The sequence below is a fragment of the Typha latifolia genome, chromosome 2, assembly GCF_019914945.1.
Source record: "Typha latifolia isolate L0001 chromosome 2, TyphaL0001v2, whole genome shotgun sequence".
NCBI classification, from domain to species: Eukaryota; Viridiplantae; Streptophyta; class Magnoliopsida; order Poales; family Typhaceae; genus Typha; species Typha latifolia.
In genome coordinates, this window is record NC_133087.1 from 4,728,837 (window position 1) to 4,755,032 (window position 26,196).

Consider the following 26,196-nt stretch of genomic DNA (forward strand, 5'->3'; position numbering starts at 1 on the left):
CTCATAAGGCCTATTTTGTTCAATCCCGGTTTCAAATTTATATCTAAATTAATTATGAGTCTCACATTCTATTAACAGTTAGGTTCACATTCTCCAGACAACTTTCTTGATCTTAGTGATCTATGATTTAATTGGAAAAAAGATTAGAATTAACTCTATAAATGTCCCATATGACGTTTAATCTGTTTATTGTTACTGTTAAAACACTAATAATGCTTCTAATATGTCAGTTTATTTTGCTCTTTATCCCTTAAAAGGTGTGAGGGCCTGTGGAAAAATGAAGAAAAATGATACAGAATCTGTGAAGGGTTTTTCTACCTAAAGAAAAATGTCAAGGAAAATAGCTTGGCCTCGTTTTATGGTGCATAATTAACTCTTCTTTCTTTATAAATAATATTTAAATTTTATTTCGTTAGAAATGTGTATTAGTATGGTTAACATGCATTAAAGCCTCCGTTTATTCATGCATAAGATTTTCCTATGATAATTTTTTATGCACATTTTAAATGCAAGTTAGGTATCTATATGACTATATAATTTTATTCACGCTTTATTGTTGGTTCTAAAACGTGAATAAAATCATAATAATTTCTTGAATAAATCTATATAAGAATTTATGTTTGGTTATTGGATTATGAATAAGTATGAATAATAAGGTCCTTTTAAGATGAAATGACTAAATTGCCCTTATAAGATAATTTGAAAAGAAATAAGATAAATAGTTACAATTTGTTATGCAAAGAAGAATATTTTTGCAAATCATTTCTAATAGATCACAAGTATTTTAAATAGTGTTGCGATTAGACATGATCAAACGGCCAAACTAGCCCGTGCCTAGCTCGACCCGGCCCGATTTGGATCGGGCTAAGCTCGGCTCGGACTCGGTTTAGGCCGCCTGAACTCGAACTACCCATCGGTAGCACGGGCCAGCCCTTTGCCCACTGGACCTGGCCCGAAAGCCCACCTATTTGGCCCATAACTAGGCATGCCCGTTCTGCTATAGTAACTTACCTCTGCTACAGTAAAAACCAATGGAAATTTTGATACTATACCGTTTTACAATTTTTTTAAGCACACCTTTAAATTTTTTTAATTTATTATTATTTTTTTTAAATAGAGGAACATAAATATTTTTTTAAAATAAGCTAATAATAAAAAAAATTCTAAAATAGCTAAAATAACTTGCGCCGGAGGGATTGGAGCGGGATTCAAATGCCGCTCTTGACTGAATGAAATTCACCAACCTACTATTGGATTTGAACCAATGACTCTCACCGTATGAAAACGATACTCTAATCGCTGAGTCATGATGGAAAAATAAACATATCTTAGAGTCATGTCGTTGAGTGAATGAAAGCTGAACATTGTGATTCAACAGCCAGCTCCAACCAGGGTGGTTCATGACTGGGCTAAAAAAAGAAAATAGTTAAAATTCCTCCACCTCGTTGTCCGCTCCCCTTCACTTTCTTTGTCGGTTCCCTTCTCTGTTGTATTCAATGTTGCCGCTACAATATGGAATCGGATGCGCTTAAGTGCCAGGTAGGTTGGGCCGAATGATTGGCGGGTCAGGCCAGCTCAGCCCCACCAGCTTGGTCGATCTCTGACGGGTCGACGAGCAGTAATGGGCTAGACTATTCTAGCCTGACCCGAACTTAGGTCCGCCCGAGTGATTGGTGGATCGAGTCGTGAACAAATACTTAAGCCCGGTTAACCTAAAAAGTCCAGTACAAATTCGACCTGGGCCGCCAATGTCTAGTTGTGATCACAAAATTGTGCATTTTGAAATAGATGAGAGCATGCAGATGAATAAAAAGTAAATCGGGTAGGGTGTTTACACATTGGGTGAAAGAAGGAGAAAGTTGAAAGGTTTAATATATAGGAGGGTATTTTATCATTTTTGCTACTAAAAGTTTTGTATAACTTGACATATACGAGGGTACACAACTTTAATAGCTTAGTCTTTTGTTAAAAAAAAATCGTCTAAGATTTAAAATTGTTATGTTTTACTATCTCACATGAGTAAAATGTGATAAAAGTTATTTTGAAATGTGATAAAATATACGTTAAACTGTTTATTTGCCTTAAAATTTATTGACGAACAAAATGAGAGCTTTTGACCAAACTAAATATACTTTAAATTTTATTTACCGAAATAATTTACAGTTAAAATTTAATATAAAAAAAAGGTTTATTTAATTGTAGCCCGATTAGAGTTTGAGGTCCGATCTATTTAGATAAATAAAATATAATAGAGGGCTAATCTGGTAAAAAAAAAACACAGCCAAACGAAGCTAAGCCATCGAATTACGTACGTATGATTCGATCCCAATATACGTGTCAAAACTCAACACCCAGCTTCACCGAAACAACTCATTGATGTGTACTTATTAGGAAGTAGTGCTGCTTTGGTACCAAATCCTCGAATCATTAAAATTAAAAGCATCTGATTCAACCTCTCATCAAAAATGGGTATCCTTGATGCCGAATCCAGTATATATACCTTCCTTATCTCATCAAAAGCATCCCCCCCCCCAAAAAAAAGAAAAGAAAAAGAAAAAGACTACACCTAACTTCTCTTTCTCACAAAATAAAACTCGACCAAACCCGACCCGTTCTCAACCCACGCCATGGAAGCCGCCCTCTCCCTCCGGACAAACCCCGCGGGCCTCTCCCTCCGCCGCCACGCGGAGCGGCCGAATGGGGTAAAGCAGGTGGGGCCCGGTAGAGTCCGACCGGCGAAGGCTGAGGCAACCTCTCCACCGCCGCCTCGGCCTCCGCCGCAGGCGGCCAGGGTGGTGGCGGTGGGCGCGGGGGTGCTGTTCACGTGCTGCCTGGGCGCGGCGTACCTACACCGCGGGGCCTTCGCGCAGCAGCCGGGGGCCCCCCGGAACGACAGCATGAGCGTCGACACCGTGCAGGCCAACGCGATCGACGTGCTGTCGGAGATCCTCCTGAAGAAGTCGTCGTCCCAAGAGGACAGCGGGAGCAAGACGCTGCTGCTCGACCTCGTCTACGCGCAGATCTGCCGGGAGCTGTTGCCGCTCGCCATCGTGCGCAGCGGCAGGAGGCAGCGGAATTTGATGGATCTCGTCTACGAGCATGTCAAGAAAGAGGTCTCCTCTCTCTCTCTCTCTCTCTCTCTCTCTCTCTCTTTGTGATCAAACTTTCTATGGCTTCTTCAAAGCTGGAGTGTTGTTTGGTTGTAAATTCTATCGTTTCTCTCCTTCTATATTTATAGACTTTTATTAATGTTTATTTACTTTTGTACGTAGGGCTACTCTACATTAGTAGGGATGGACAGAGAAGATGAAATACTGAGCCTGCTCTACAAAGAATGGGCAGCACTTAGCAATACAGAAAGAAAATATAATCTAGGATTGTTGCTGACACAGGTCATGATCAATCAGGTAATCATATTGTTTTTTTTTCTTGAATAATTTATCAAAAATATGTATCTTTTACTTTTATTATCATTACCATATGGATATTTATAACTATTTTATCCTAACAACCGCTAATATAATAGAGAATATTACGTTAATATTTGAAACTAAAAACATAAAAAGTACTTAAAACTTTTCTCATTTGAAGTGTAAGGGTGGAATAAAAAATATTTATATGATAGTAATGTGAATGATAATAAAACTAAAACGTACTGTGTGTTTAATATATTTCTCTACATTTAAATTCTGGCCAAGATAAATTGGTGAAAGTAACTTAGTAAATATCATTTCAGAAAAACTATACCAAGGCAAAAGAGGTTTGTGAACAACTGCTTGATTCGAAACTCAGGATCGACAGTGACACAAGGCCCCAACTCCACTCTGTGAGTATGCTATTCTTTAATGGTTTTGTTCTCTCTCTTATATATATATATATATATATTATACTCTTTATTCTCTGTTTGGTGCCTTGCAGGCTATCATAAAGATGATGCTGGCAGTGGAGAAGATGCTATCCCGGGAGACTAAGGATGTTGAGGGTGTAAAGAAACTGGTGAATGGAGCTATAGATGATTGGAGAAAGTTTGATCTGAGTCTACTATCGCCACCTGACACTAACTAGGAGCCAATTGCTGTAGTAATGCGCAACTATTATCAAAAGATTGTATACTAATTAATTACTTTTCAAGTTCGTTTTTTTTCTTTTCTTTTTTTCAGAAAACAATTCAAATGACGATTCCCTTGTTGATTGATGATCTAGTGTTCTTTATCTTTACATTATGTATTGGTTTGTATCATGAGGTTTAAAAAAATATTAAGAAAATCATATAGTTTCGTTGGAAAAGAACGTGTCCATCCTAAATTCACAAATTAATTAGGGAAGACACCTATAAATGCCAGTTATATTTTTTAGTTGAAGATTAAAAAGCCAAAGCGTAGAAAATAGCTGAATCAATTTATCAATGAATAACTGAATAAAGAAATATAGGAAATTTATATTTAACATTGTCTTTTTCACCTATTTAGGATTTATATCATGTAATTTGATATTTGTTCCAACAGGAATCGAATACAGTTGAAGTCGTTTGAATGTATTTTGGAGCAGTTTGGACTCTCTTGCTGAAAATTTCTTGCCTCATAGTTCATATAATTTTGCTCTAGATTTAGCTAAACCACACAATGGGATTTTGTTCTCAAATTGCTAATAGGAAGCTCTTCATTTCTACTCATCGGGTAGTCCCAAACAATATTACAATCGATCTCCTCTATAACCCCAAATTAGGCTTAATTTCCGTCTTGCTAACCTAGGAATTTTATAAATCATATCCTATATTTTTTCTATTTTCTAATTAATACTTTGTCCTTAAGAATTTTTGTAATCCTATATATATTTTTCCTTTTTTCTTATAATTTTTATATAATATTTTGACGTTATTTTGACTAATGCCATTAATCATGTTATGCGTTTATATAACTTTGCTTATCCAATTATTAAAATACTTTTTAAATTTTTGATCTAATCGACACTAAACCTTACCCTACTAAATCTAATCCTGTTTCCTAAACTAAACCTAAATCCTCTTCCTCAAAACTAAATTCTATCCCACTAAATTGAAGTTTTATTACTAAACCCTATCCTATTAAATATATATCATCTTCTCTAAAAGAAACTTATCGCATCAAATTAAAATCTTAAACCCTCTTTCCCAAGGAATGTATTTTAACATAATATTCTTTTACTAATAGTCTAATACTCTCTTTTTTATTATGGTTATGTTAAATTAATTCAGGTTATTTATAAAAAATAATAACGGAGAATGATTAAATTATAAAAATCCTCAAAAATAATATATTAATTAAAATATAAGTAAAATATAAAGTTTGATTTATACGTAGAGAATGAGAAAAAATAAATAAAGGGAGCATATACGTTACTTGAGAACCCTTCATCCCCTTTAGTATATATATCTTTTTTTAGTATATATCAATCCCAAGGGCAAAGATCGATTCCTTTCCTCCTCAACAAGCAAGACATCACCTCCCCCCTCCTCTTATCAGCATAACTAACTCTCTCATCCCCTCCACATTCTCTATGAGCATCGCCATGGCGGCTAACACTGCGCAAGCTGTAAACCACAGCACCGACGAAGCCACGCGCCCGGCGGGGAGCTCAAAGTCGCCGAACCCGCCCATGTCGATGCTGACGTGGATCGGCTCGACGGCGACGGGGCCAATCGTGTTGACGTGCGTGTGCGTTGCTTTGGCGTACAGCTGGCGGAAGCGGAGGGCGGGAGCGCAACCGCCGCCGCCGCCGCCGCCGCTTCAAAGACTGGAGCGGTCGAAGTCGATCGCGGAGCTGCACGACGGGAAGCTGGTTCTCGACAAGATATCGGAGGAGAAGAAGGCGAAGCAGTTGAACGACGAGGAGCTCAAGAAGGCGGCGGAGAACATGAAGGAGTTGCTGGACACTCGGCCCTTGAAGTTCAAGGAGTTAAAGGTAGGAATAATTTCTTCCAAATATTTTATTTCTCTCCCTCCACCTTTCTTGCCTTATTTTCATTTCGACCCTCTTTTTTGCACCTAACTAAAATAAACTTTTACTTTTTATATTTACAATCTACTAAACCTCATGCTTCTGCTGCTGCTGATTTCTTTCACAGTGACTAACCAACCTTCAAGCTAAACTAATCCATAGTACTCAAATTACTAGTGAACTCTTAGATATATATATATACCAGTAAAGCCCAACTCGTTTACTAAATTAAAGAAATCTTTCGAAACCTTTTCACCTTGACTATGCTCCTCCTATCCACATTTTTAATATCAAAACTCTCCCAAACCTTTCCTCCCCAACCATGCTCTTTTCATTCATTATAGGAAACCCTTCCAAACCTTCCTCTAAGTTTTCCTTTACAATCGATGCTATTCTTCAAAAATAAAGGTTATTATGGGTGGTCTCGGTCACAATCCTCTCTAAAATGACTCTTTTCTTGTTTGACCTAAAGATGGAAGAAATGATAAGAATGAAAAGATATACAACCAAATTGGTAAAGTATCACTGACAATTTTAGTCTTTTAGAAATTTTATTTTAAAAGTTAGATTACATTCATTGAAACATATTAAATATGTCCGGTTTTGTTGGGTCAAGGTTTATCTGAGGACTTTTCAAAAGATTTACAATGAAAGGTATGAGTCGATTTAGACAAATAAAAACAGAAAATAATGCACAAAAATAAAAAAAAAGAATAGAGGGGGCTGAATAGTTTCGTTTTAAGAATGATCGTAACCTACTCTCTGCCAGTGCCACCTTATCACCATCGGCCTACCACCACCATCCCAAGTCCGTGTCTCTATCTATGAATCTCAAAACCAGTTTAGAGTGTGCTCTTGCAGATCTGTCCATCTCAATCTTTGATCTTCCTATTTATAAAATAGGGAGGAAAAATGAGTTATATAACTCTTTTTGACGATATCTTCTGATCGCTATCTGATTCTCAAGATGTTAAATTTTTTTGGAAGTACACCGATCCAACTAAGTTGTCTAAAATATCTCTCAAAAAGTTCAATCCTAAATTTTGTTTGAAACTAGTTGCGGATTCCAATGATTAAATGTTTTAATTTATTGATTTCTTTTCTAACGTATCGAGCTTGAGATAGCAACACATGTTTTGATTGCTAGGAAGCAGCAACGTGGCTCGAAATGACTGGGAGGGAGGATGAAGCAATAGAAATGCTGCGAGCGGCATGGGAGAAAGCTAAAGACGAGAAGCTGCCACATGAAGCCCGTGAGCTCCAAATGTTGCTCGCTGAAATGCTCCTCTACAAGGTGCTATTTAATTCTTCTCAACCACATCGATCACCATCACCATTTTACTTTAATCATCTGCATATATGCACGGAGGCATTATTTGACATTAGCTTATTCCCTATATGCTCTAATGTCCTTGCAAGGGAGACTACTGGCAAGCTTTAGAGTGCAAGTGCTTGGATGAAAAAGAGTTTGCAGATGCTAGAGGTCCTCTTATTAAGGTGATCATTTGCCCAGCTTCTTTCACTATCGATCCATTGCTCAATAGTAATTCCACTGAACTGGCTATGTTTGTTTTTTTGTTGTTTTTATTTCGCAGGCTATCGTACACTACATAAAGAAGGATAAAGACAATGCAGAGAAATGCTACAGGGAGTTCGAGAAGATCCAACTCGAATTTCGCTTCCCTGATCAAATCGAGAAAAATGAACCAGTAAATAATTTGGTGTATGGATACAATGAGTTTAAAAGTATCGTCAAGAGGCTGGATAATGAAATCATGAATGCTCGCAAACCGAAAGCATGAGACGGGCATTATTCTGCATGCCAAGAAAACTCAAAGAGGGGAGAAGTTTGAGTTGCTCAATTGGAATAATTGATTTGCTAGTCATTTCATGGGATAGGCAACGTGGTGAGGGTGAACTCATCCTTGCTTGCATGACGTTGGTGTTTTGCACTCTTCTTGTGCAGAGAAGAAGAGGGAATGCATGACCTTATCGCAATTTTATGCAAACTTATTGTTGTCGGTTTGACAAAGAAATAGGGGCAAGCATTAATAAATTCAAGTATTTGACACCAAATGCTAGTTCTTTATAACTTTAAAACCAAAAAAAAAAGTACTTTTAATTAGTAGCTACCTCTCGAATTGAACATAACTATTTTTTCCCCTAATTGTCATTCAAAACTTTGCAAATACTATATTTGCTGCTGATATATGTTACCTCCTTCCGAAATGTCATTACACTTAGTTTTTGACTAAATATTTATAGAATATTTCGTATAGATGATTGTTAAAGATAACGGACAATTATACTTTGACTTCTCAACTATAGATAACAATACTTTCATCGTGGCCTCTTTTATTTTTTCCTACAACTTAGCCTCTTAGCCATTCAAAATCAACCCTCTAAAAGTTTTAAGAAAAACTACAAAATAAGTATTATGCCTTACGACATCTATTCCTATGGCAAATATGCTCACTATGATCATATATCATTGCAATTTAAGGATGGGTTAGAAGTTATTGAGGGATCGTTAGCAATAGAATTAGTGGTTAGGATTTGAGAGAAGGGTAAGGAAATTAAGGGAATGATGAGGCTGATGGTTACAGGTGATCATCGGGTAGATCGGGCAGGAACAAATGGGGCATTTGTTTGTTCACCCGCCTATGAGTCACTCGAGCCGGGCTGGAACAAATGGGGCCTTTGTTTGTCAACCGGCCATGAGTCACTTGGGTCGGGTGGGGTTGTGTTTAAGCCATGCTGGAATATTCTAGCTCACTACTGCCCAATAGCTCGTGAGATCAATGAAAGTCTCATTTATCTATGTTGAGAGAGAGACTCAAGCTTGAAAATTTTCGGCTAACCATAGTTTAGAAGAAAAGACCTTTCGTGGGAAACTTGAAGATAAGCAACTAACCAAGAATTTAATAAGCAAAGCAAACACTACCAATTTTTACATGAAAAACCTTAAATCTGAGTAAAAATTATAGATCCTTTTTCACTATAAAAAAACAACCACTAAAATAAATTATGTAATTACAAGAACTTTTTATAGATTATTCGCTTAATCTCAGAGGTATATTTGAAGACCCACACCCACATCATGGAGCCATTAGGTTCAACAAATGATACCTCACACTACATCCATCAGGTACCCAAGGTCGACAATATCCTATCTTCATACTCCCACTTTAATATCCCAAAGAGTTTTACTCTTGTCTATCGACTATATGTTATGAACCGGGCTGATGAGGGATAGGTTGAGTTTTTGGATTGAAGGGAGTTCTTGAAGGTGATGGGAGAAGGTGGGAGAAGATGATATGTGAATAGGGATATTTGCGATTAGAGAAGGAAATATGATGAAGAAAAAAAAGAGGTCGCTCCTAGAAGAAATAGGGTCATGATAGACGAGGAGAAGGATCTAACCAATGTAGGCTAGGGGACAATAAGAAGTTAGGGCAAGAAGAGAAGAGAAGAGAAGAGAAAGGGAGATAGAGAGAGATAGGAGAAAGAATATAGATTTTATAACATAACCCAACTAGGGTGCACTCCACAATACTTAGAGGCTACCCTTTGGACTCAAACAAGAGAAATAAAGCCCTAAAAATAAAGTGTTCTCGCCGTGACGCGTTCAAACGCGCCCGAGGCCGTTCGAACGCGAAATTCTCATTCTCTGTCTTTGCGAACGCGTGCAGGCGTTCGAAGCTGTTCGAATGCACGAATTCCATTCTCTGTTTTTGTGAACATGTGCAGACGTTTGCATAGTACGTTCGACGCAGTCCTAGGCATTCAAACGCTCCTTGACAGAAAGCCTTATTTTCTTCCAAAATAAATTTTTTTCTTCTAATACAACTTGATCCAGCTCTAGTTGTATCACTATATTATTGCCCGCTAAACCTAGCGAACAACATGCCGGAATATCTAGGATCTTTGGTCTGAGATCCCAAGCATGAGCCAACTATATAATACTAAAATATAATTCTCCCACCCCTTATCCTAGTGAGAGAAGTGTTGGGTACAATCAAGATTTAGATGTCACACCTCTCCCGGTAGTGCGCGTAGTATTAGTGACATAATATCATTTAAATATAATATCTATAGTAAATCAACATGCAAGATAACATCATCATTATCGTCATCATAGAAACATATAATATCACTGTAAAATGTGCTATTATAGGCACACATTCAACATGATTAACACAAGCAATGTGAAATGTCATGAGGTGCGATAATCTAGTGGGACCTACTATTTCATCCATGAGATATTTTATTATTTATACTCCACCATCTGATGCAAACATTGACTAAAAATAAAGGGTAATCCACTTGCTTGAAACCACTAATTTCTCTAGTAGTGAAAAATGCCTAAATTTTGTTCGCGGAGGTTCTAGGTTCTTAGCCTCACACTGGGTTTCGGCTGCCTCAGCCCATAGCAAATTAGTAGGGGAGGTCATCCTCATTCTCATTTCTTGTACACACCTAAGCGCCACTAATGTAGAAAGGGAATGTTGGTGACTACCTATCACTATTGGACAAGAGAGTCAAGGGGGAAGGAGGATAGTCATGAAAGTTGATGGCAACTTAGTAGGGTCTAGCAAGCACAAGGTGGTCACTGGTGAGAGTGAGTAAAGGGAAGGCTGAGGCCGAAATAAGTTGGACGATGTGGAAATGAGAGAAGATATGACAAAGGGTGGAGACGATTAGAGAATGTGATAAGGTGATTGCTAGACTTTGTGGATGATGACAACAAGAGAATGCAATGTTCAAGCCAAGGCTAGGTCTGCCAACATGCCTAGGCTCCCTCGAGCATCAACGATAGTCAAAAAAATTGGTCCAAGTAGCGGCATATCCCCCCAACAAACTTCTTAACCATGAAGGTCACTAATCATCCAACACTAACTTCACCTTGCAACTCAAGCAATGGTGAAAGGTAGTAAACTCGTAAAATAAGACAACACCAACCAATTAAAGAGGAAAGGGAGGAAGGGGCTTATTGGGGAACTAGATGGTGGGGGCTACTCTGAGGTCTCATCGGTGATGACGATACCAACCGGAGAGAGAGGAGTTCGGAAGGGAGTGAGTGAGAAGGAGAAAGAGATATTGAGGTAGAGAGAGAAGAGAAGAGAGAGTTAAAGGGAGGTGGAGATAGGGGAGAAAAGCATACGATGCCCGATCCAAGGTTGGCGTGCATTGCACGCCCTGTCAACCCACTTACAAAACTAGGATGATGGTGTGTGTCTACATGGTGAGGGAGAATGAAGGGAAGAGGGAAATGATGGTAGGGTATAAACGTGTGACAAGCTTCCTTGCCCTGACCCATTTTTTTTCTTATGTTACAGATGAGATTGAGATAAGATTAAAGTTGAGATTTTTTTTAATCAATAATGAGATCATGTGCCAAATATGTGATAGATACATACTAGAAACCCTTATGGTATACTAATGGAAGGACTTATTCGATAATTTTAAATAGTTTAATAGGTCAAATTGTAGAGAAAAGAACTAGGGAGCTAAAGAAAAATCTTCTACAGTTGAGCCGGTGAAAATGTAACTAATCTTAAATATAACAAATGCATATGAGACTCTTACTTCTTGAAGTTTAAAAACATTTATTACTAACAAATTTTTTTTTGGCTTAATTTAATTTTGCATTAAGATATCGAGTAACATTACAAAACCCTTGAAGCATTTTAAGCAATATAAACAAGAACATAATGATATTTGTAAATCCAAGTCCAGTTTTAATTATAATTAGTTAGATTTAACTAGTGAATTTTTTTTTTAAATATCAGGGATTTCAGTGGTCATTATGATATTTACAAGATTTTCAGTGACATTAAATCCCTTGAACAGAGAAAGTACTTAATAAGTATAAATTAGATTGGATAATCGAATGTGGACTTCTCTATCTCATTCTATCTATTCCTCATCTCGCACCAAACACGAGTCTATCTTTAAACATTGACCACTATGTACAAAATAACTCATAAAGTCTATGAAATAAACATTGACCCGTCACCAAACTCAAATGGGTGGTAAGAGGAAGTCTCCTCCATCAATATATATATATATATATATATATATATATATATATATATATATATATGAGGTTACATATTTACCACTAGAAACATCTAAAATATCATAATTGCCAATAAGGTGTTTTGACTATTTTAGAATTATCATATGATTAATTTTTGATGAAATATATATATGAATATTCATAACAATCATGTGTTAGACTAAAATACTCTTTCAACTTAGAAATTTTAGAGCTTAAAAATATCAACGATTTTTTTTAATATCTTTTGAGAATTCAAATTCAAAATGATATATAAGATTTCGAAAGTTTGCAGTAATAATTCTATTATAAAAATCTTTTAAGATAAAAAAAAGATAATTAGGAGAGAATAGAAAATAGGATGAGATGAAAAGCACTAAGCCTTGGAAAGTGGACACTAGGTGCCAAAACACCAACCTTTGCAAAAAGCCTCTTATATATCTTCCAACGTTGTCTCAATTGCTTGTTGTTGCTGCTATACATGCCCTCACTTTGAGTATGATCAGCAAAGTAATGATTCCCCTTGAAAGTTCGTGAACTAGAAGAATTGCCCAACTGACCAAATCATTCCATCCTTCCCTACCATCCATCCTAGTACTATGTATATCTTTTTGCCCACTTCTCTTCTCCGTCGTCTTATTATATTGTAGACCAACTAATTTTGATAGAGTTGATAGATATCTTCGCTGTAACTAAGGAGGTCATGAGTTCGATTCAAACCCTTAATAATATTGTCGAGAAATTATTTAAATAGTTTGATGGCTTGATTTAACAGTTCGACTCAGTTGATGGCTCCACAGTATAGTTGGTTTGGAGGAACAGTTCGGCTGTGCGAGACTTGGAGCAGGTCTCAGCGGTATTTGGTTCAGAGTAATTATTTGGCGACGCACATGACTTGAAGCCTAGACTAAGCAGCTTACTATATTAACTAAAAAGTTTAGTAGAACTTAAGTGCCTATTTATCTAACAAGAGTTGACCTTTTATCCAACCTATATTTAACCTTCGAACTTATAAAAAAAAAAATACAAAATAAATAAATAAATCATAGACCTCAAGTGTAATAAGAGGTTGTAATTTATCTCTTGTATCTGATATGAGAATTGAGAATAAATTTGTTTTAAAATAATACAAAACGTTAAATATGGTAACTGAAAGGATAACTTTTAATGATGAAACTTAAGCCTTTCAATAAAGTTTTGAGCTTCTTTAATTCAGTACTGTGGAGCTGCCAGCAAAATCAAGACCGACAGTTATAAGCGTTATCTCAAGCTGCATTATATATTTATTACCCCGTTAATTTAGAATTACACAGACATGGATTAAAATAACTTCAGTTATAAGATAATATTTTTATAACATTCTAGCAGCACCTATTTAATCGAGACACTATTAAATTCTCATTTCTCTACTATTAACTCAATTTTTTTTTAATAATAATAAAAGCATAGCATCGAATGTAGAATGTAAAATTTTAAATAAGATAATAAACACACAATGTAAACTTTTGTATGTATATATATATATATTCCCCTTCCCTTTCATCCTTTACACAATGAGACAAAGGCCATAGAGAAAAGGACAAAGATGTGCTATTACCAATTTGTCTCGTTTGAGGACTTAGTTAATATAAAGAGGGAAAAGGGAATAGAAACACCTTGGCACTACTCCTTATAGAAGTTTAAAAAGTATAAGGATTAAGGGCTAAGGAGGCGTGTACTGGGGCGACCAGCTAATGGTAGAGCTCGTTTCTACTTCCTTTTCCCCAAATCCTTGGTTTTAGTGACATAGACAGCAGACAGCGATAGCAAGAAGAAAATATATATAAAAAAAGATAATTATAATTATTATACTTTCCTACATAATTTTTTCTGAATTTTAATGCGATAGAGACACCCTCTAAATTATTTAAAAGTATATCATTGACTCGGTCAACAAGAAATTATACAATTGCCATCCACAACGTTTCATGATAAGATGGTAGGAGACGTAAACTTATTCACATCCATAATATAATTCTTTATTGTATTCCACCTGGAGTATTTATCAAGACTATCCTAATCATATGCAGGATATGGTGCAAATTTATGACGAAAATTATAAGCAAGTAAGCTAATTAGTTTATACCTAAAATTACCGTTATAGAAACGAATAAAAAACTAAGATAAAAAAAATAGTTTCCACGAACATGTGCAAGAATGCTCAAAAAGAGGAGTAGAATTTAAGGATCTGTCAATTTCCGACACGTCAAGCTGTTAGCATCTAATTATGTTTAGATTTAGGTGAGGATTCTTCCAACTACGTTTTAATTATCTCAATTCTCCTAAACTAACCTTCATTAGTGCATTAAAACAAATGCAACCATCCACGAGAGAGGATCGTTTCACTTAATCCCAGATCGAAACCTCTTGCTATGGTCCAAGAAGTACCTACCTCGCATGGCGATGCATCCCATTTAAATATTTCCCCAGTTTTCCTACTATTCTTGATGAGTGGTGTTGTTTTAAGTATAATATTGCCATAATAGTTGTTTAAGAGAGTAAAAGTACTCCTATCAAGAGAAATTATAGGAATGTAAAAAGATTAAAAAAAATAAAAATGACACTGAGAAACTCATTTTATAATGTTGCACTTTTCTATTTCATTGCAGTTACTAAAAATTCATTGAAGTCCAAGGGATGTAAAGGCGATTAATGCCCAAAATTAAAATTTGTTAGGAGATTTAGGAGACTATATGGGTATTAGGTAGGAGCATTAATTCTTCTAAATAGAGCAGCATGAAAGTTACTCATTCTTCCCTAATCTCATCTTTTTTGTCTGTTTTTTTACTTCAATTTTTCTAGTTTCAGCTTGACCAGCAATGAGAAAGGGCAAAGTAGGAATTCCATTCATAGTCATATGTGGAGACTAGAGGTAGGAGGGTATTGGATGGAGCTCTCCATTCTTTTTATCTCCTACCCCATTATTTTTTTCTTGGAGAGAGAGAGAGAGAGAGAGAGAGAGAGAGAGTACTGAAGCGAGTGCAGCAGAACAGCTTGAGAGAAAAAGCCTGTCTTTTCTTCTTTTTATAGCTGCTGAGGAATCGACGAATCTGAAGCCTGATGCATAGTTGGGTCTTGTAGATTTATCTTCTTCTAAGCAGGAGGTAAGAAGTAGGAGTTGAGACCCATTTCTCTAATCATAGATTTTCTCCATCGGAATCTCGAGCAGGTGTGGAGTGGAACGCCGAATCAATTTGTGGGTTTGGTTCGAAACATACACGCGTTGTTTCTTGGTCTTTTGTTGGGTTTCTTTTGCTTTTCCGCGCTTTTCCCGTCTTGCTGTCCGTAAATGAGGTTCCTTTCTTCCTTTGGAGGCCATTTTTGTTCTGGAATGGCTCACTAATGCTAGCTTTGATGCGGGCTTGTGTAGATGAATAGGTCTCTTTCTTTGGTATATCTCGTTTTAGTGCTGCAAATGGAGGAGCTCGGGCAAGTGGGCCTAGTTTAGGTGAGGCTAGGGTACTGGATTTCATGTGGGTTTGTCGGAGGTAAGGCCTTCGATTTGGTTCTTTTCGTTTGGTGAAGTGGGACTTCTTCAAATCAAACCCCCCACAGCGTCTTTCCGTGTTTCTTCTTCACAGAAGAGAGAGAGAAATGCTGTTGTTGTCTTCCTCTTTAGCTATCTATCATCCATAAAGTTGCTATCTTTAATTATTGGTACTTCGTCTAGTGAGTAGGTAGGTCATAGTCGAGTTCTAGAAAATGTTCAGAAGCGAATCATGCTAAATATTCATGTAAGTTGTTCTCTAATATATCAACTTTAACAAGCTGGAGTTGATGTTTGTTTCTGCAATCGCTTTCCAGGTCTCCTTAAGTGCTTCAAGAAAGCAATTATAAGCTACTTACAGTGTTTTCCACCGTATATCTCGCAATTGGGGTATCACTCCTAGGGCTAGGTGATTGGAGGTTGGCTCTTGAATATTTGGGATCTCAAGATGCGTCTGCTTGTTCTTATATCCTGGTCATTAACTAAAGTCGTAAGGTTGATATTTCCATTTTGGTTTCGGCTTCTTGCTTCAGTTCTTATATCATGGAATCCGTTGTCTCATCAGGAAACTTATCCCATTTATTTCCAGAGGGAATGTTTCTTTGATTGAAGTCATGTGCGTGTGATTTAATGTGGGTGAAAATTCTGATATACTTTGTTCTGAATATTTCTATTACATGTGTATTCATGATCTGATTTCTCAAAGCTTGATAGTTTGAGCCTTTGAGGTCATAGTGGAAACCAAGGCTGTACTTTTCATCCAATTTTGCCATTTTCTTCTTGGGGGAAAAGGTGTTGTAATATTTAATCGCTCCATTTATCCAGAAATAAAACTACAAGGTCTCATTTTATTCTTTTGGTTATTTGTCTGAATTGTAGGGGAACCAGTAATCAGCATAATATGTATGACTAATACTCATTGTGAGCTGGACATGAGTATTTTGGTGGGGATATGCTTCAACCAAGGGAAGCTGATATACCTGCTCTTTTTTTAGTCTTTGTTGTGCTTCCTCTGGTCACATATATTATTCTAGGGATATGGAGTGAGGCTGGGAAGAAGAAGGATAGGATAGCTATGCTTGCTCAGCTTGCAGCTGAAGAAGCTCTTAGAGTAGAAGCAATGGCGTCTACTGATGTTGTACCGGCTGCGCCTTTATTGAAAAATGGCTTTCACGAGTGTGCTAGATGCCTTGCTCCTGCTACTACACGCTGCTCCAGATGCAAGTCTGTCAGATACTGGTATGCTTGTTTACTATTTCATGTTGGATCATTCAAAAGGCATTTTCAAACTATTTAAGTCCTTGAAGTTCTTTCTGCTTTGCTCCATTTACCAAAGTAGGGCATGATATTTATGTAACAATTTGTGAACTCCTCTTAAGATTTGTTCTGGTTCCATATATAATTAGCTTTAGGTAGCAACTTTCTTTAAAATCCCTTATGATCTGCACAAGTCTTCCTATTGTTGAACTTACTGTTAGGAACTTAGAATACAAACAATGCTTAAAAAAAATGATACAATACCAAGCTAGTGGGAAGTTTCATGAAATAGCATCTACTTAGAAGTAGAAGGACACTAATGAAGAAATATGATGCAACCTGCCAAAAAAGCATAAGAGAGTTCCGTATGAACTAAATATCTGTGAGTAAAAAAGAACCACATTTTCTACTCAGTTGATTTCTGGATGTCATTTCTAGCAAACTTGTTAATTGTTATATACTAATGACGACATATAGTGATATTTATCTAAAGGTCATGGAGGTTATGTAGGTAAATTTCTTAAGAAGACTGAATAACAAGCAAAATAAATGGGAGCAACAAGAGGAATGAAGATAAACAATCAGCTGCTATTTTTTTTTCAGACTCTGAACTCGGAATTTCATTCAAATTCACTTCTTTATTTTGTGAATCCTAAATTATTATGATCTGGTTCGTCTTGGAGGCTTTCCTTTTCATGTAGTTTTCTTCTTCCTAACTCCCATAGGAAATTTCACAACTCTTAGAATGGTTTTTTCAACTTCCAAGAGATTAATCTCTATCATATGAGTGCTTCAATTCGAAGAGATTACATTCCATTTGCTCAAGTTATTTTGAAAAAAAGGCTTCATAAGATTAGTTTGGGAAACTGAAATCCAGCATTGACCTATTTTATGTTTGGATTGCTCATTTGAAAGGGCTCCTACATCAGAGCTGGAGATAAAGATTAATTAAGTATAAGTGGACGGTCTCCTGGTTCTTTTATTTTCTGGTATGCTTCTTATAGTTACAACTTACAAGTAGATAATTATCCAGGTAATTTAGATATTGATTTCATCATAACCTTTATAAGGAGAACAGCTTGCTATATTTGCTTACATAAATCGGTAGTTAGGCTTCTGATTATGTTTGCTCCTTTTAGAAAACCACAAAGAATTAGTTGAAATATGAGATTTCGACAAGGCCACTTTACTAATAGTACGTCAAGCTTTTAGAAGTAAAAGAAGTCTTGAACCATATATACATCCTAAAATCCTATGCTTTTGAATGGAGTACAGTTTGAAAGTGATATACTGCTAAGAAAGTTTTGAGATTGATGTGGTCAAATAAAATCTCTTTATGGGCTGAAGAAGGAAATGGTGATGCATCTTTTGTTAAACACTGAGTATGCTTTCTCTATCTATTAGCATTTGTCCTCTGAGATCCTGTCTTGCTGCCATAATGATAGTGGAGCAACTGCACTTTTGGAGATAATCTTTTCACCCTTTTGACTACAAATATATGGTTGCATTTTGGGGTTTGTGGTACTTTGCTTAAATGTATGGATTAGTGCATATCACTATATTTCTTATTTAATAGTTCAAGTATTATGTCCTGATTTTTGCCTGCCTACTTTCTTTGTTTGAGCATAGAGGGATCTTAATGTTGTTTTTAATTGCAACATTAAAGAGCTCTCAAGGTGATAACTACATGCTTAAAAGGACTGCCTACTATTCCATATGTATCTTCTTTTCTATTTTTGGTCTTCATTATAACTTTCCATGTTGTAGGATCCTATGACTTTTTTTATAGTGCTTTCTCCTTTATTATCTTTGTTTGCCTATTGATCCTAAAGATTTCTAGTAAGAAGATATCACAAAGAGTGATCTGCCAAAGCATAAGACTTAATTTCGTTGTTAGAAACTAACTTATATTGTGTACCTTTTGACAACTGAAACCTTCATCATATCAGTCAATCTAACTCTTACAAGAACAACCATCGTCCATGTTCACAATATTTGGATATGTATATAAGCATGATTTTTCATAGTAATATATTTTAAGGTTGACTGAAACTCTTTTTATATTTCTTTCTTTTTCGTTCTTTATGACCAAAGAGGCCAAATTCAGGTTGAGTTGAAGGATCTGGGTTGAGATCTCTTGTTTTGTAACTTATATTTATTTATTTTAAAACATAGTTGATCTTGCACAAAGCCACAGATCCTCAGAAATATATTTTTTTTTTCACATTATTGCAGTTCTGGGAGATGTCAAATATTACATTGGAGGCAGGGACACAAGCAACAATGCCAGCACTGGCATGATAGAGGTGTGAATGATTTGGCTTGTGAACCTTTTACAGAAGATGTGCAACAGAAGTCCTTGGATAATTTCAACTCACCATTTCTTGCAAGTGTGATGGAAAATTCCCTGCAGAATTATACTCATGGTGATCTATCAGATGATCCATCTATTATAACAACTGATAGTTATCAGGATTTGGGGAACACAGTAAATCTTTCAGATACAAGGGCTATCAGTAAATTTGAACAAGTTATTTCTAAAAGTGGAGATGGTCATTCCTGTCCATTTGATGGCAATATTTGTGAAGTTATTGATGACAACACTTTGTTTTCAGAGGTTTCATCACAAGATGCTCTGATGGGACATAAGGTTGCTTCAGTTCAATTGGTTTATAGATGTCATTCTTCTGTTTGTATGTTAGGACTCTTGATTATGCTTATCTGGTTGTAGATTTTAACCATAATAACATCATTTGATAACTTGTGATTTCGCTCATGATGAAATTATAATAACCAGGGCTCTAGTTCATATGCTGTCAAAGATATTTTGCACCCATCTCATAAATCAACAAGAGAAACAAGAAATGGATCCAAATCAAGTAGCTCACCTGGAAGATCAAGTCCTTACAATTTGCAAAGTGATGTGATAGGTGAATCTGAAACCGACAGACGTGTCACTTCAGATAACATCTGTTCTTCCGATGATGGATTTGCTTCTGCTGTTGAACCAATTGAAAGGAGTCAGTCAGCAGAAAATAGTTCTTCTAAAGGAAGTACAATGTATAAGAAACCTCCATATACAGTGGGTCAGACATACTCTGTATCACAAGAACCGGAAGAAAGAGTGCTAGGAGAATACCAGCCTCGAGCCATAGAAAGAAACACTTACAAGAAAAATGAGTCACGTAGGTTACACAGAACTTGTTCTGAACTCTATGATGCAACTTATACTAACTCTATGAGTTCCTTGTCCCTTGTCTTACTCTTTTCATATGATTTATAGGAATGCCCAGAATGAATATTCCGACCAATGATGATTTGCAGGGAAATAGTGGAACCTCAAATATGGGGTTGATAAAAGATAACACGAAGCCTGCAAAACTTCTTAAACGTAGTCTTGTGGGGTTGATAAAAGATAACAAGAAGGACAAGGTTTGGACTTTCCTCACTTGTTTAGATATGTTATCCACTTGCATTTGATCTGCTTTCCAAGCATCAACTAAAGCATCTCCTTTTCATGTTCTGAAATTTTAGAAGTTGCAGCTTCTGTTTCCATTTGAGGATCTTGTAAAGTTTTTTCAGTGCGAAGTGGAGGGTTTATCCCCTAGGGGTCTTCTTAACTGCGGAAACAGGTATTTTTAGACATTTACTTCTAATCAAATAGTTTCAACTTATCATTTCCTACAAGTCTTGTATCTGCGAAGATTCTTGCAAATTTATCCTGTCCAATTTTTAATGTAGTTAGAAACTTAGAATGTAAAACTTAGAATATCAATGTATGGGTTGTAATTTTTGTTTTTCACATCACGGCCTGAAATTTTAGATACTATTGCCTTTCTTACTTTAGCTTGAGGAAGTTTAATGTTGGAACTCAGAAAATTTTGGTTTGTTATTATTATCTTAAGTTCACCGAAGCAAGACCATTTGTTTCTTTGGGTCCAGAAAGTGCATCTTACCTGGACAATCTTTGGAAGCCAGTTTTGCAAGACCTCACTGCAGGAGTTTGGTGTTCTCAACCTCTTATCTTTTATCTTGTGATTTTGTGTAATGGCTTTGAGAACTTTTCTGTACATTTTCCTAAGGACTGTCATTCTCTTAGAATTTTTTTTTTTTTTTTTGCATCCCAGAATTTAAACCATGTGCAATTCAATACTAAAAATTACTCATCTACCGACTTAATTTATGCCTTCTAATTTGGGCAATTGTTTGGATGACAAATTAAGAGTAGACCTATAAATGTGGGGACCAGGCCAAGTGGACTGATGCACTCACCTTAATTTTCACATATTGGGGCCCCTGTTGACCAACTTCAACCTGATTCAGCCTAAAAGAAGGGTGTATTGGCAGAGCTTCTGTGCAAACTGCAAAGTACTACTATGCGCCAAAGCCCACCTGGACTGACTCGAGATCCTGCTCAGTAGTGGGCTCATCTTCGGTCTAGTATACAGATTAGATTGGGTCAGCTTGACTTGCCGCTTGAACAAGGCATTAAGTCAAAGGAGGGCCTTGAAATGGGCCCATCCACCTAGTAGGTCTGCAAGATTTCAAGTAAAGGAGGTCCTATCCCTTTTAAGTGTTCTTGTGAAAAGAAGTAACTATCTAAAATCTATCTTTTTCTGTATGTACTATGGACATACAACATATTCTATGTCAAGGATATTGAGGAAACATCAAAATTATTTTGATTTAGGCATTAGTGAATCACGTATTTCAGGATATAAGATTAAGAAATTCATTTATGAAAGAGAACTTTCATGCTCATATTGACATGGCAGAAGCTCCCACTCCATATGTTTTGATGGTTTTAAAGAATTTATTTTTCTTAAGCTTGTTAGAATATTAAATCTAAAAACCACCGATCTTTAACTAAAATGTTTTTTTAATAATTTAGTTATCACAATGTTAAAGTAGGAGGTCTTGAATTCAAATTCCGTCACACCTACATTGTTATTTAAATTAGAAAACCTAAATCTATTTAAGTCAAGTCCACCTTTTAGGTCCGTCAAAATATCTCAAGTCAGAAGTAAGGGGGATTGTTAGAATATCAAAAATAAAAAAAAAACTATTTTCTAACAGCTTTAACTTTTCAAGTTGTTGATGAGTTATCATGTCTATTCTTGAGTCTCGCTTCCACTATCGAGATGATTATGCTCGATTACAAACCACAGAAGGTCATTGCTTGGGCCTTGGGGATAGATGATCACATCCATGTAGTTAATTTCTGATATCATATTCATTTCCCTAATGACATACTAAATGATGTCATGACAGCCATACTTAAATCCTTCAGTAACTTTTCTGGATTTAACCTTCTCCTTCTTTTTCCTTGCAGTTGCTATGCGAATGCTGTTTTACAGTGTCTTACTTGCACAAAACCTCTCATGATCTATCTGCTTCGGAGATTGCATTCTAAAACCTGTAATTCTCATCTTTTATATTTTTCTTTTTTGTTGTAGTAATTCCTCTCTATTGGATGTTTTATGCCATTTTTACGTAATTTCTTTATATATTTTAGGCTGGTCAAAGAATTGGTGCCTCATGTGTGAACTTGAGCAACATGCTTCAATGTTACGAGAAGGCGGAGGACCTCTATCCCCCAGTAGGATTCTTTCAAATATGAGGAATATCGGATGCCTTTTAGGTGGTGGAAGCCAGGAGGATGCTCATGAGTTTTTAAGGTGCTATAAATTGCACATGTGACATCTTTCTGTTTGTCTGTTTTTCTTTTATTGCGTGCATTTATCTGCTTGTGGCAGCTTATGATGTTTGATTCCTTCTTGGTTCTATTCGACTAGTTAACTATGTTCTTTTTTCATTACACTTTTGAACTTAAATATCATCAGGCTTCTAGTTACTTCTATGCAATCTACATGCCTTGAGGGATTGGGTGGTGAGAAGCAAGTTGATCCAAGACTACAAGAGACAACATTAATACAACAAATATTTGGTGGTCGCCTCAAATCAAAGGTAATTATTTAGTCTAGGCTTGACTTTTTCTGCTATAACATTTTTTTCAGATTCATGTTCTGTTGTTATTCATTTAATCCTAATTGGTTTATCTGTATGAGACAAGGTTAAGTGTCTGAAATGCTACCATGAGTCTGAAAGGTATGAGAATATTATGGATCTTACTTTGGAGATTCATGGTTGGGTTGAATCCTTGGAAGATGCACTTACACAATTTACTGCTGCTGAGGATTTAGATGGAGAGAACATGTATAGATGTGGAAGGTAGCATGACAACCTCATAATTAGTCATTTTATTGCTGCCATGGCTTCGTGTAGTCTGTTTTGATTTCCATCTCTTAAATGCAGGTGTTCAGCATATGTCAGAGCCAGAAAGGAGTTAAGTGTTCATGAGGTACCGAACATCTTAACAATAGTCCTGAAGAGATTTGAGGTAATGATTCCTAGTAAGGACTTGGCTTAAGTTTTGAAGCTTTTTGTTCCAGTTAGCTATGATACATGTCCTAGATATGTAGGATGCTCTTTTAATTAGTCTTATGTAAGATTATATTCTGTAATTATGACTTGCTGCTTTCATCCTGCGATTCACGTTTACAGAAAAGTATATTTTCCTTTTCACTCAGTAGAATGACCTCTCAAAAGTCAAAATGATGCCAAAATGGATCAGGATGGAAGGAATCATGGAAGTTCATAATCTTTTCTACAACAGGACAGCTATAATTGTCAGGAAAAGCCACACCAACAATGATTTGCATTGGTTGTTTAGTGCATAAACATTGATAGAGATCTATATATTAGACAACTAAAGATGAACTGACAAATTCTATGCTTTCTTATCAGTCTACTTATGTAAGCATAAGTCATCTTTATACCATGCATGATAGTGATGCATTAGTGGGACTGTCTTTCTCTTCCTTTTCTTTTCTTTTCTTTTCATGATCATCTCTCTAAGACAACTTGAAATTTTTTCCCAAGTAGACGTAATATTCTTTTTAGTAATGCCAGTAGACATGATATTCTTTCTAGTAATGGCAGTAGACATGATATTCTATTTAGTAATGCCAAAAGTACCGCATTGCACTTCTTCTCCACTAGACTCTTTCCATGTTTGGAGGCTCAATCTTTGGTTGCTTGATCCAAATCCATAACAACTAACACAGTTTAATTTACCCTCCAATTGACTACAAAGATTTCATAGCACTCCTTGCTCTGGCTTGATTTTGTTTCGATCAAATGGACTTTTTTGAAGAGGGCTGAAGCCAGGTTGGCACTGGTTGCAAAAAATTCGAATTCTCATTATCTTTGGGAGTTTAGTTGTGCTCCAGTCTACCCCATAATAGAGGATGGGGCTTGATAATATGATCAGGATGCGTGTTTCTTCTCGAATTTGTTTTGCTATTATGATTAATATACCTTTGCAGATATATTTTGATAGAGAAAAAATTCTGATTATGTGAAATATTCACTTCTGGATATCTCTGTTAGACTTTGATTTTCTGTTGAACTGTGCTCAATATGATAGAAGCAGTCTGCTATTTGCAGTCAATTTGTAGCTTGTGTTTTCTCTTATTTATTGTTAAATCTACACCCGTCAAATTAACTTGCCTTCTTGTTGAGGCAATAATTTACGTCCTTTTTCTTGATTGACATCTACCACAACATTTTTGTGATAAGCATTTATTATTTCTTCACTTTACCAGACAGGGAAATATGGCAAAATCAATAAATGTGTTACTTTCCCTGAAATGCTGGACATGATTCCATTTGTGACTGGATCTGCTGACAGCCCTCCTCTTTACCTGCTGTATGCGGTGGTTGTACATTTGGATACACACAATGCATCATTCACTGGACATTATGTGGCATATATTAAAGATATGCAAGGAACATGGTTGAGAATTGATGACTCTGAGGTAAAAAATGTCTATAAAATTATATTTTGATGTTTTATATATTTGAAGCAGCATCTAAAATGCTCACATTTCACCGGTTATAAATACTGTATGGAGTTTAAATTGAATATATGCATTATACTCAACTGATTACTTCTGGCTGATTATTCAACATTGTTTCTTTGTAACTTAATGCTTTTGAACTCAATAGATTTAACATACGTAGACTTTGAATGCTCATAGCACCTCTGGAACTACTATTTCATCTGACTAATAAAATTTATAACAATAGCCACTTGAAGAAGCTTATTCTGGACTAAGCACAATAGAAGGAATTCTGCTGACTTTTTATTGAATATATCTTTCAGGTTCAGGCTGTACCATTGAGTCAAGTGATGTCAGAAAGTGCATATATGCTATTCTACTCAAGGTATGTTTTCAAATTGATACTGGAGATTTTATCTTTTGGTGATGAGCTCATGGCAATGTGGACAATACTAGTCTTACAAATGTGTAACCTCATTCAGGTCTTTTCCACGTCCTCCGAGGGTTTACCTTGAAGAAGAGCTATTGTTTGCCCCAACTTCTGCTAAATATAACTCCTTAAAGTCCCAGAAATCCTCAAAGCATGAACACCAGAGACAGCGCAACACACTATTTGCCTCACAAGATCAGATGGATGTGAGAGATTGTTTCAGACCAGAACATAGAGCAAGTAATGAGGGTCAGCCGGCAAATTACATCTTCAAGTCCAGAGATGTATATCCTAAAGAGGAAAGATTTGCAGATTCAGTTAGTGTGGACTTCTCTGATGCTACATCAAGCGACTGGTCGCTGTTTACAAGCTCAGATGAATCGTCCTTTACCACCGAGAGTACCAGGGATTCGTGCAGTGTAGTTGACTATGGAGAAGATGCTAGTCTTGATCCAATTTCCTCTTTATTTGCTCCCCTGTATGGTCCAGAGGGTATCATCTCCTGTAAAAAGTTCTCATCTTGTAGGCCGCAAACAAGATTCTTTTCGGAGAGCCTGGGTTCTGACTTGGATTCTTCCCTGCCGACGCAACCTCTCGGCAATGTACATAGAGGAAGGCATCTAGATCAGGCCTATACTTCTTATAGTCGATACTGGAGTAATCCGAAAGATGGTTTTGTTCAAACATCTGGATTCTGTGATATGTAATCAATCAAATTATATAGTTTAGTAGAGCCTGCAGGTACCTGCATACTGGTAATGTCTCATTTTTTTTAGCTGAATGGGGCATGCTTAATCTTACATACAAATTTAGGCAGAAGGAAAATGAATGCTACTCTTGCAGTAACTAGACTCACGGATTGATGTTTTAATCTTAGGTTGTAATGTCTAATTAGGATGCTAGATTGTTTTGTATCAATTCTTTGGACCTCCCTTTTTCTAAAAACACAAAAGAAAGAAAGAAATTCTTTGGAGGTCCTTGGTATGTTCGATTGAAAGTTATTTACTTAATGATTGAGCAGTGGGGATCCAGAAATTTATGA

The 26,196-nt window shown here is 36.3% G+C and overlaps 3 protein-coding genes across 5 annotated transcripts; all 3 read left to right on the top strand.

Annotated features, from left to right (window-relative positions):
• Positions 1 to 2,521: 2,521 nt before the first annotated feature.
• LOC140780946 (uncharacterized) lies at positions 2,522 to 4,195 on the top strand. The gene is made up of 4 exons (XM_073126677.1): positions 2,522 to 3,113; positions 3,273 to 3,407; positions 3,737 to 3,826; positions 3,919 to 4,195. Exons 1-4 carry the CDS (start codon positions 2,628 to 2,630, stop codon positions 4,063 to 4,065), a joined length of 858 nt encoding a protein of 285 aa, XP_072982778.1. The 5' UTR covers positions 2,522 to 2,627; the 3' UTR covers positions 4,066 to 4,195.
• Positions 4,196 to 5,441: 1,246 nt separating this feature from the next.
• Positions 5,442 to 8,052, top strand: LOC140782113 (uncharacterized). Its single transcript, XM_073128509.1, has 4 exons — positions 5,442 to 5,940; positions 7,124 to 7,270; positions 7,396 to 7,473; positions 7,572 to 8,052. Exons 1-4 carry the CDS (start codon positions 5,536 to 5,538, stop codon positions 7,776 to 7,778), a joined length of 837 nt encoding a protein of 278 aa, XP_072984610.1. The 5' UTR covers positions 5,442 to 5,535; the 3' UTR covers positions 7,779 to 8,052.
• A 6,914-nt stretch (positions 8,053 to 14,966) lies between these two features.
• On the top strand, positions 14,967 to 25,904 carry LOC140781586 (ubiquitin C-terminal hydrolase 15-like). 3 transcript variants are annotated; one of them, XM_073127635.1, is made up of 16 exons: positions 14,998 to 15,180; positions 15,881 to 16,195; positions 16,278 to 16,355; positions 16,443 to 16,802; positions 19,056 to 19,470; positions 19,618 to 20,005; positions 20,104 to 20,252; positions 20,355 to 20,452; positions 22,153 to 22,238; positions 22,336 to 22,498; positions 22,664 to 22,787; positions 22,894 to 23,051; positions 23,136 to 23,220; positions 24,488 to 24,700; positions 25,048 to 25,109; positions 25,207 to 25,904. In XM_073127635.1, exons 4-16 carry the CDS (start codon positions 16,516 to 16,518, stop codon positions 25,859 to 25,861), a joined length of 2,883 nt encoding a protein of 960 aa, XP_072983736.1. In that variant the 5' UTR covers positions 14,998 to 15,180; positions 15,881 to 16,195; positions 16,278 to 16,355; positions 16,443 to 16,515; the 3' UTR covers positions 25,862 to 25,904. The 3 variants fall into 3 exon arrangements, with proteins under 3 accessions (XP_072983737.1, XP_072983736.1, XP_072983738.1); XM_073127637.1 differs by lacking the exon at positions 16,278 to 16,355 and having other exon boundaries at positions 15,881 to 16,058; XM_073127636.1 differs by lacking the exons at positions 15,881 to 16,195; positions 16,278 to 16,355 and having other exon boundaries at positions 14,967 to 15,180.
• The last annotated feature ends 292 nt before the right edge of the window (positions 25,905 to 26,196 follow it).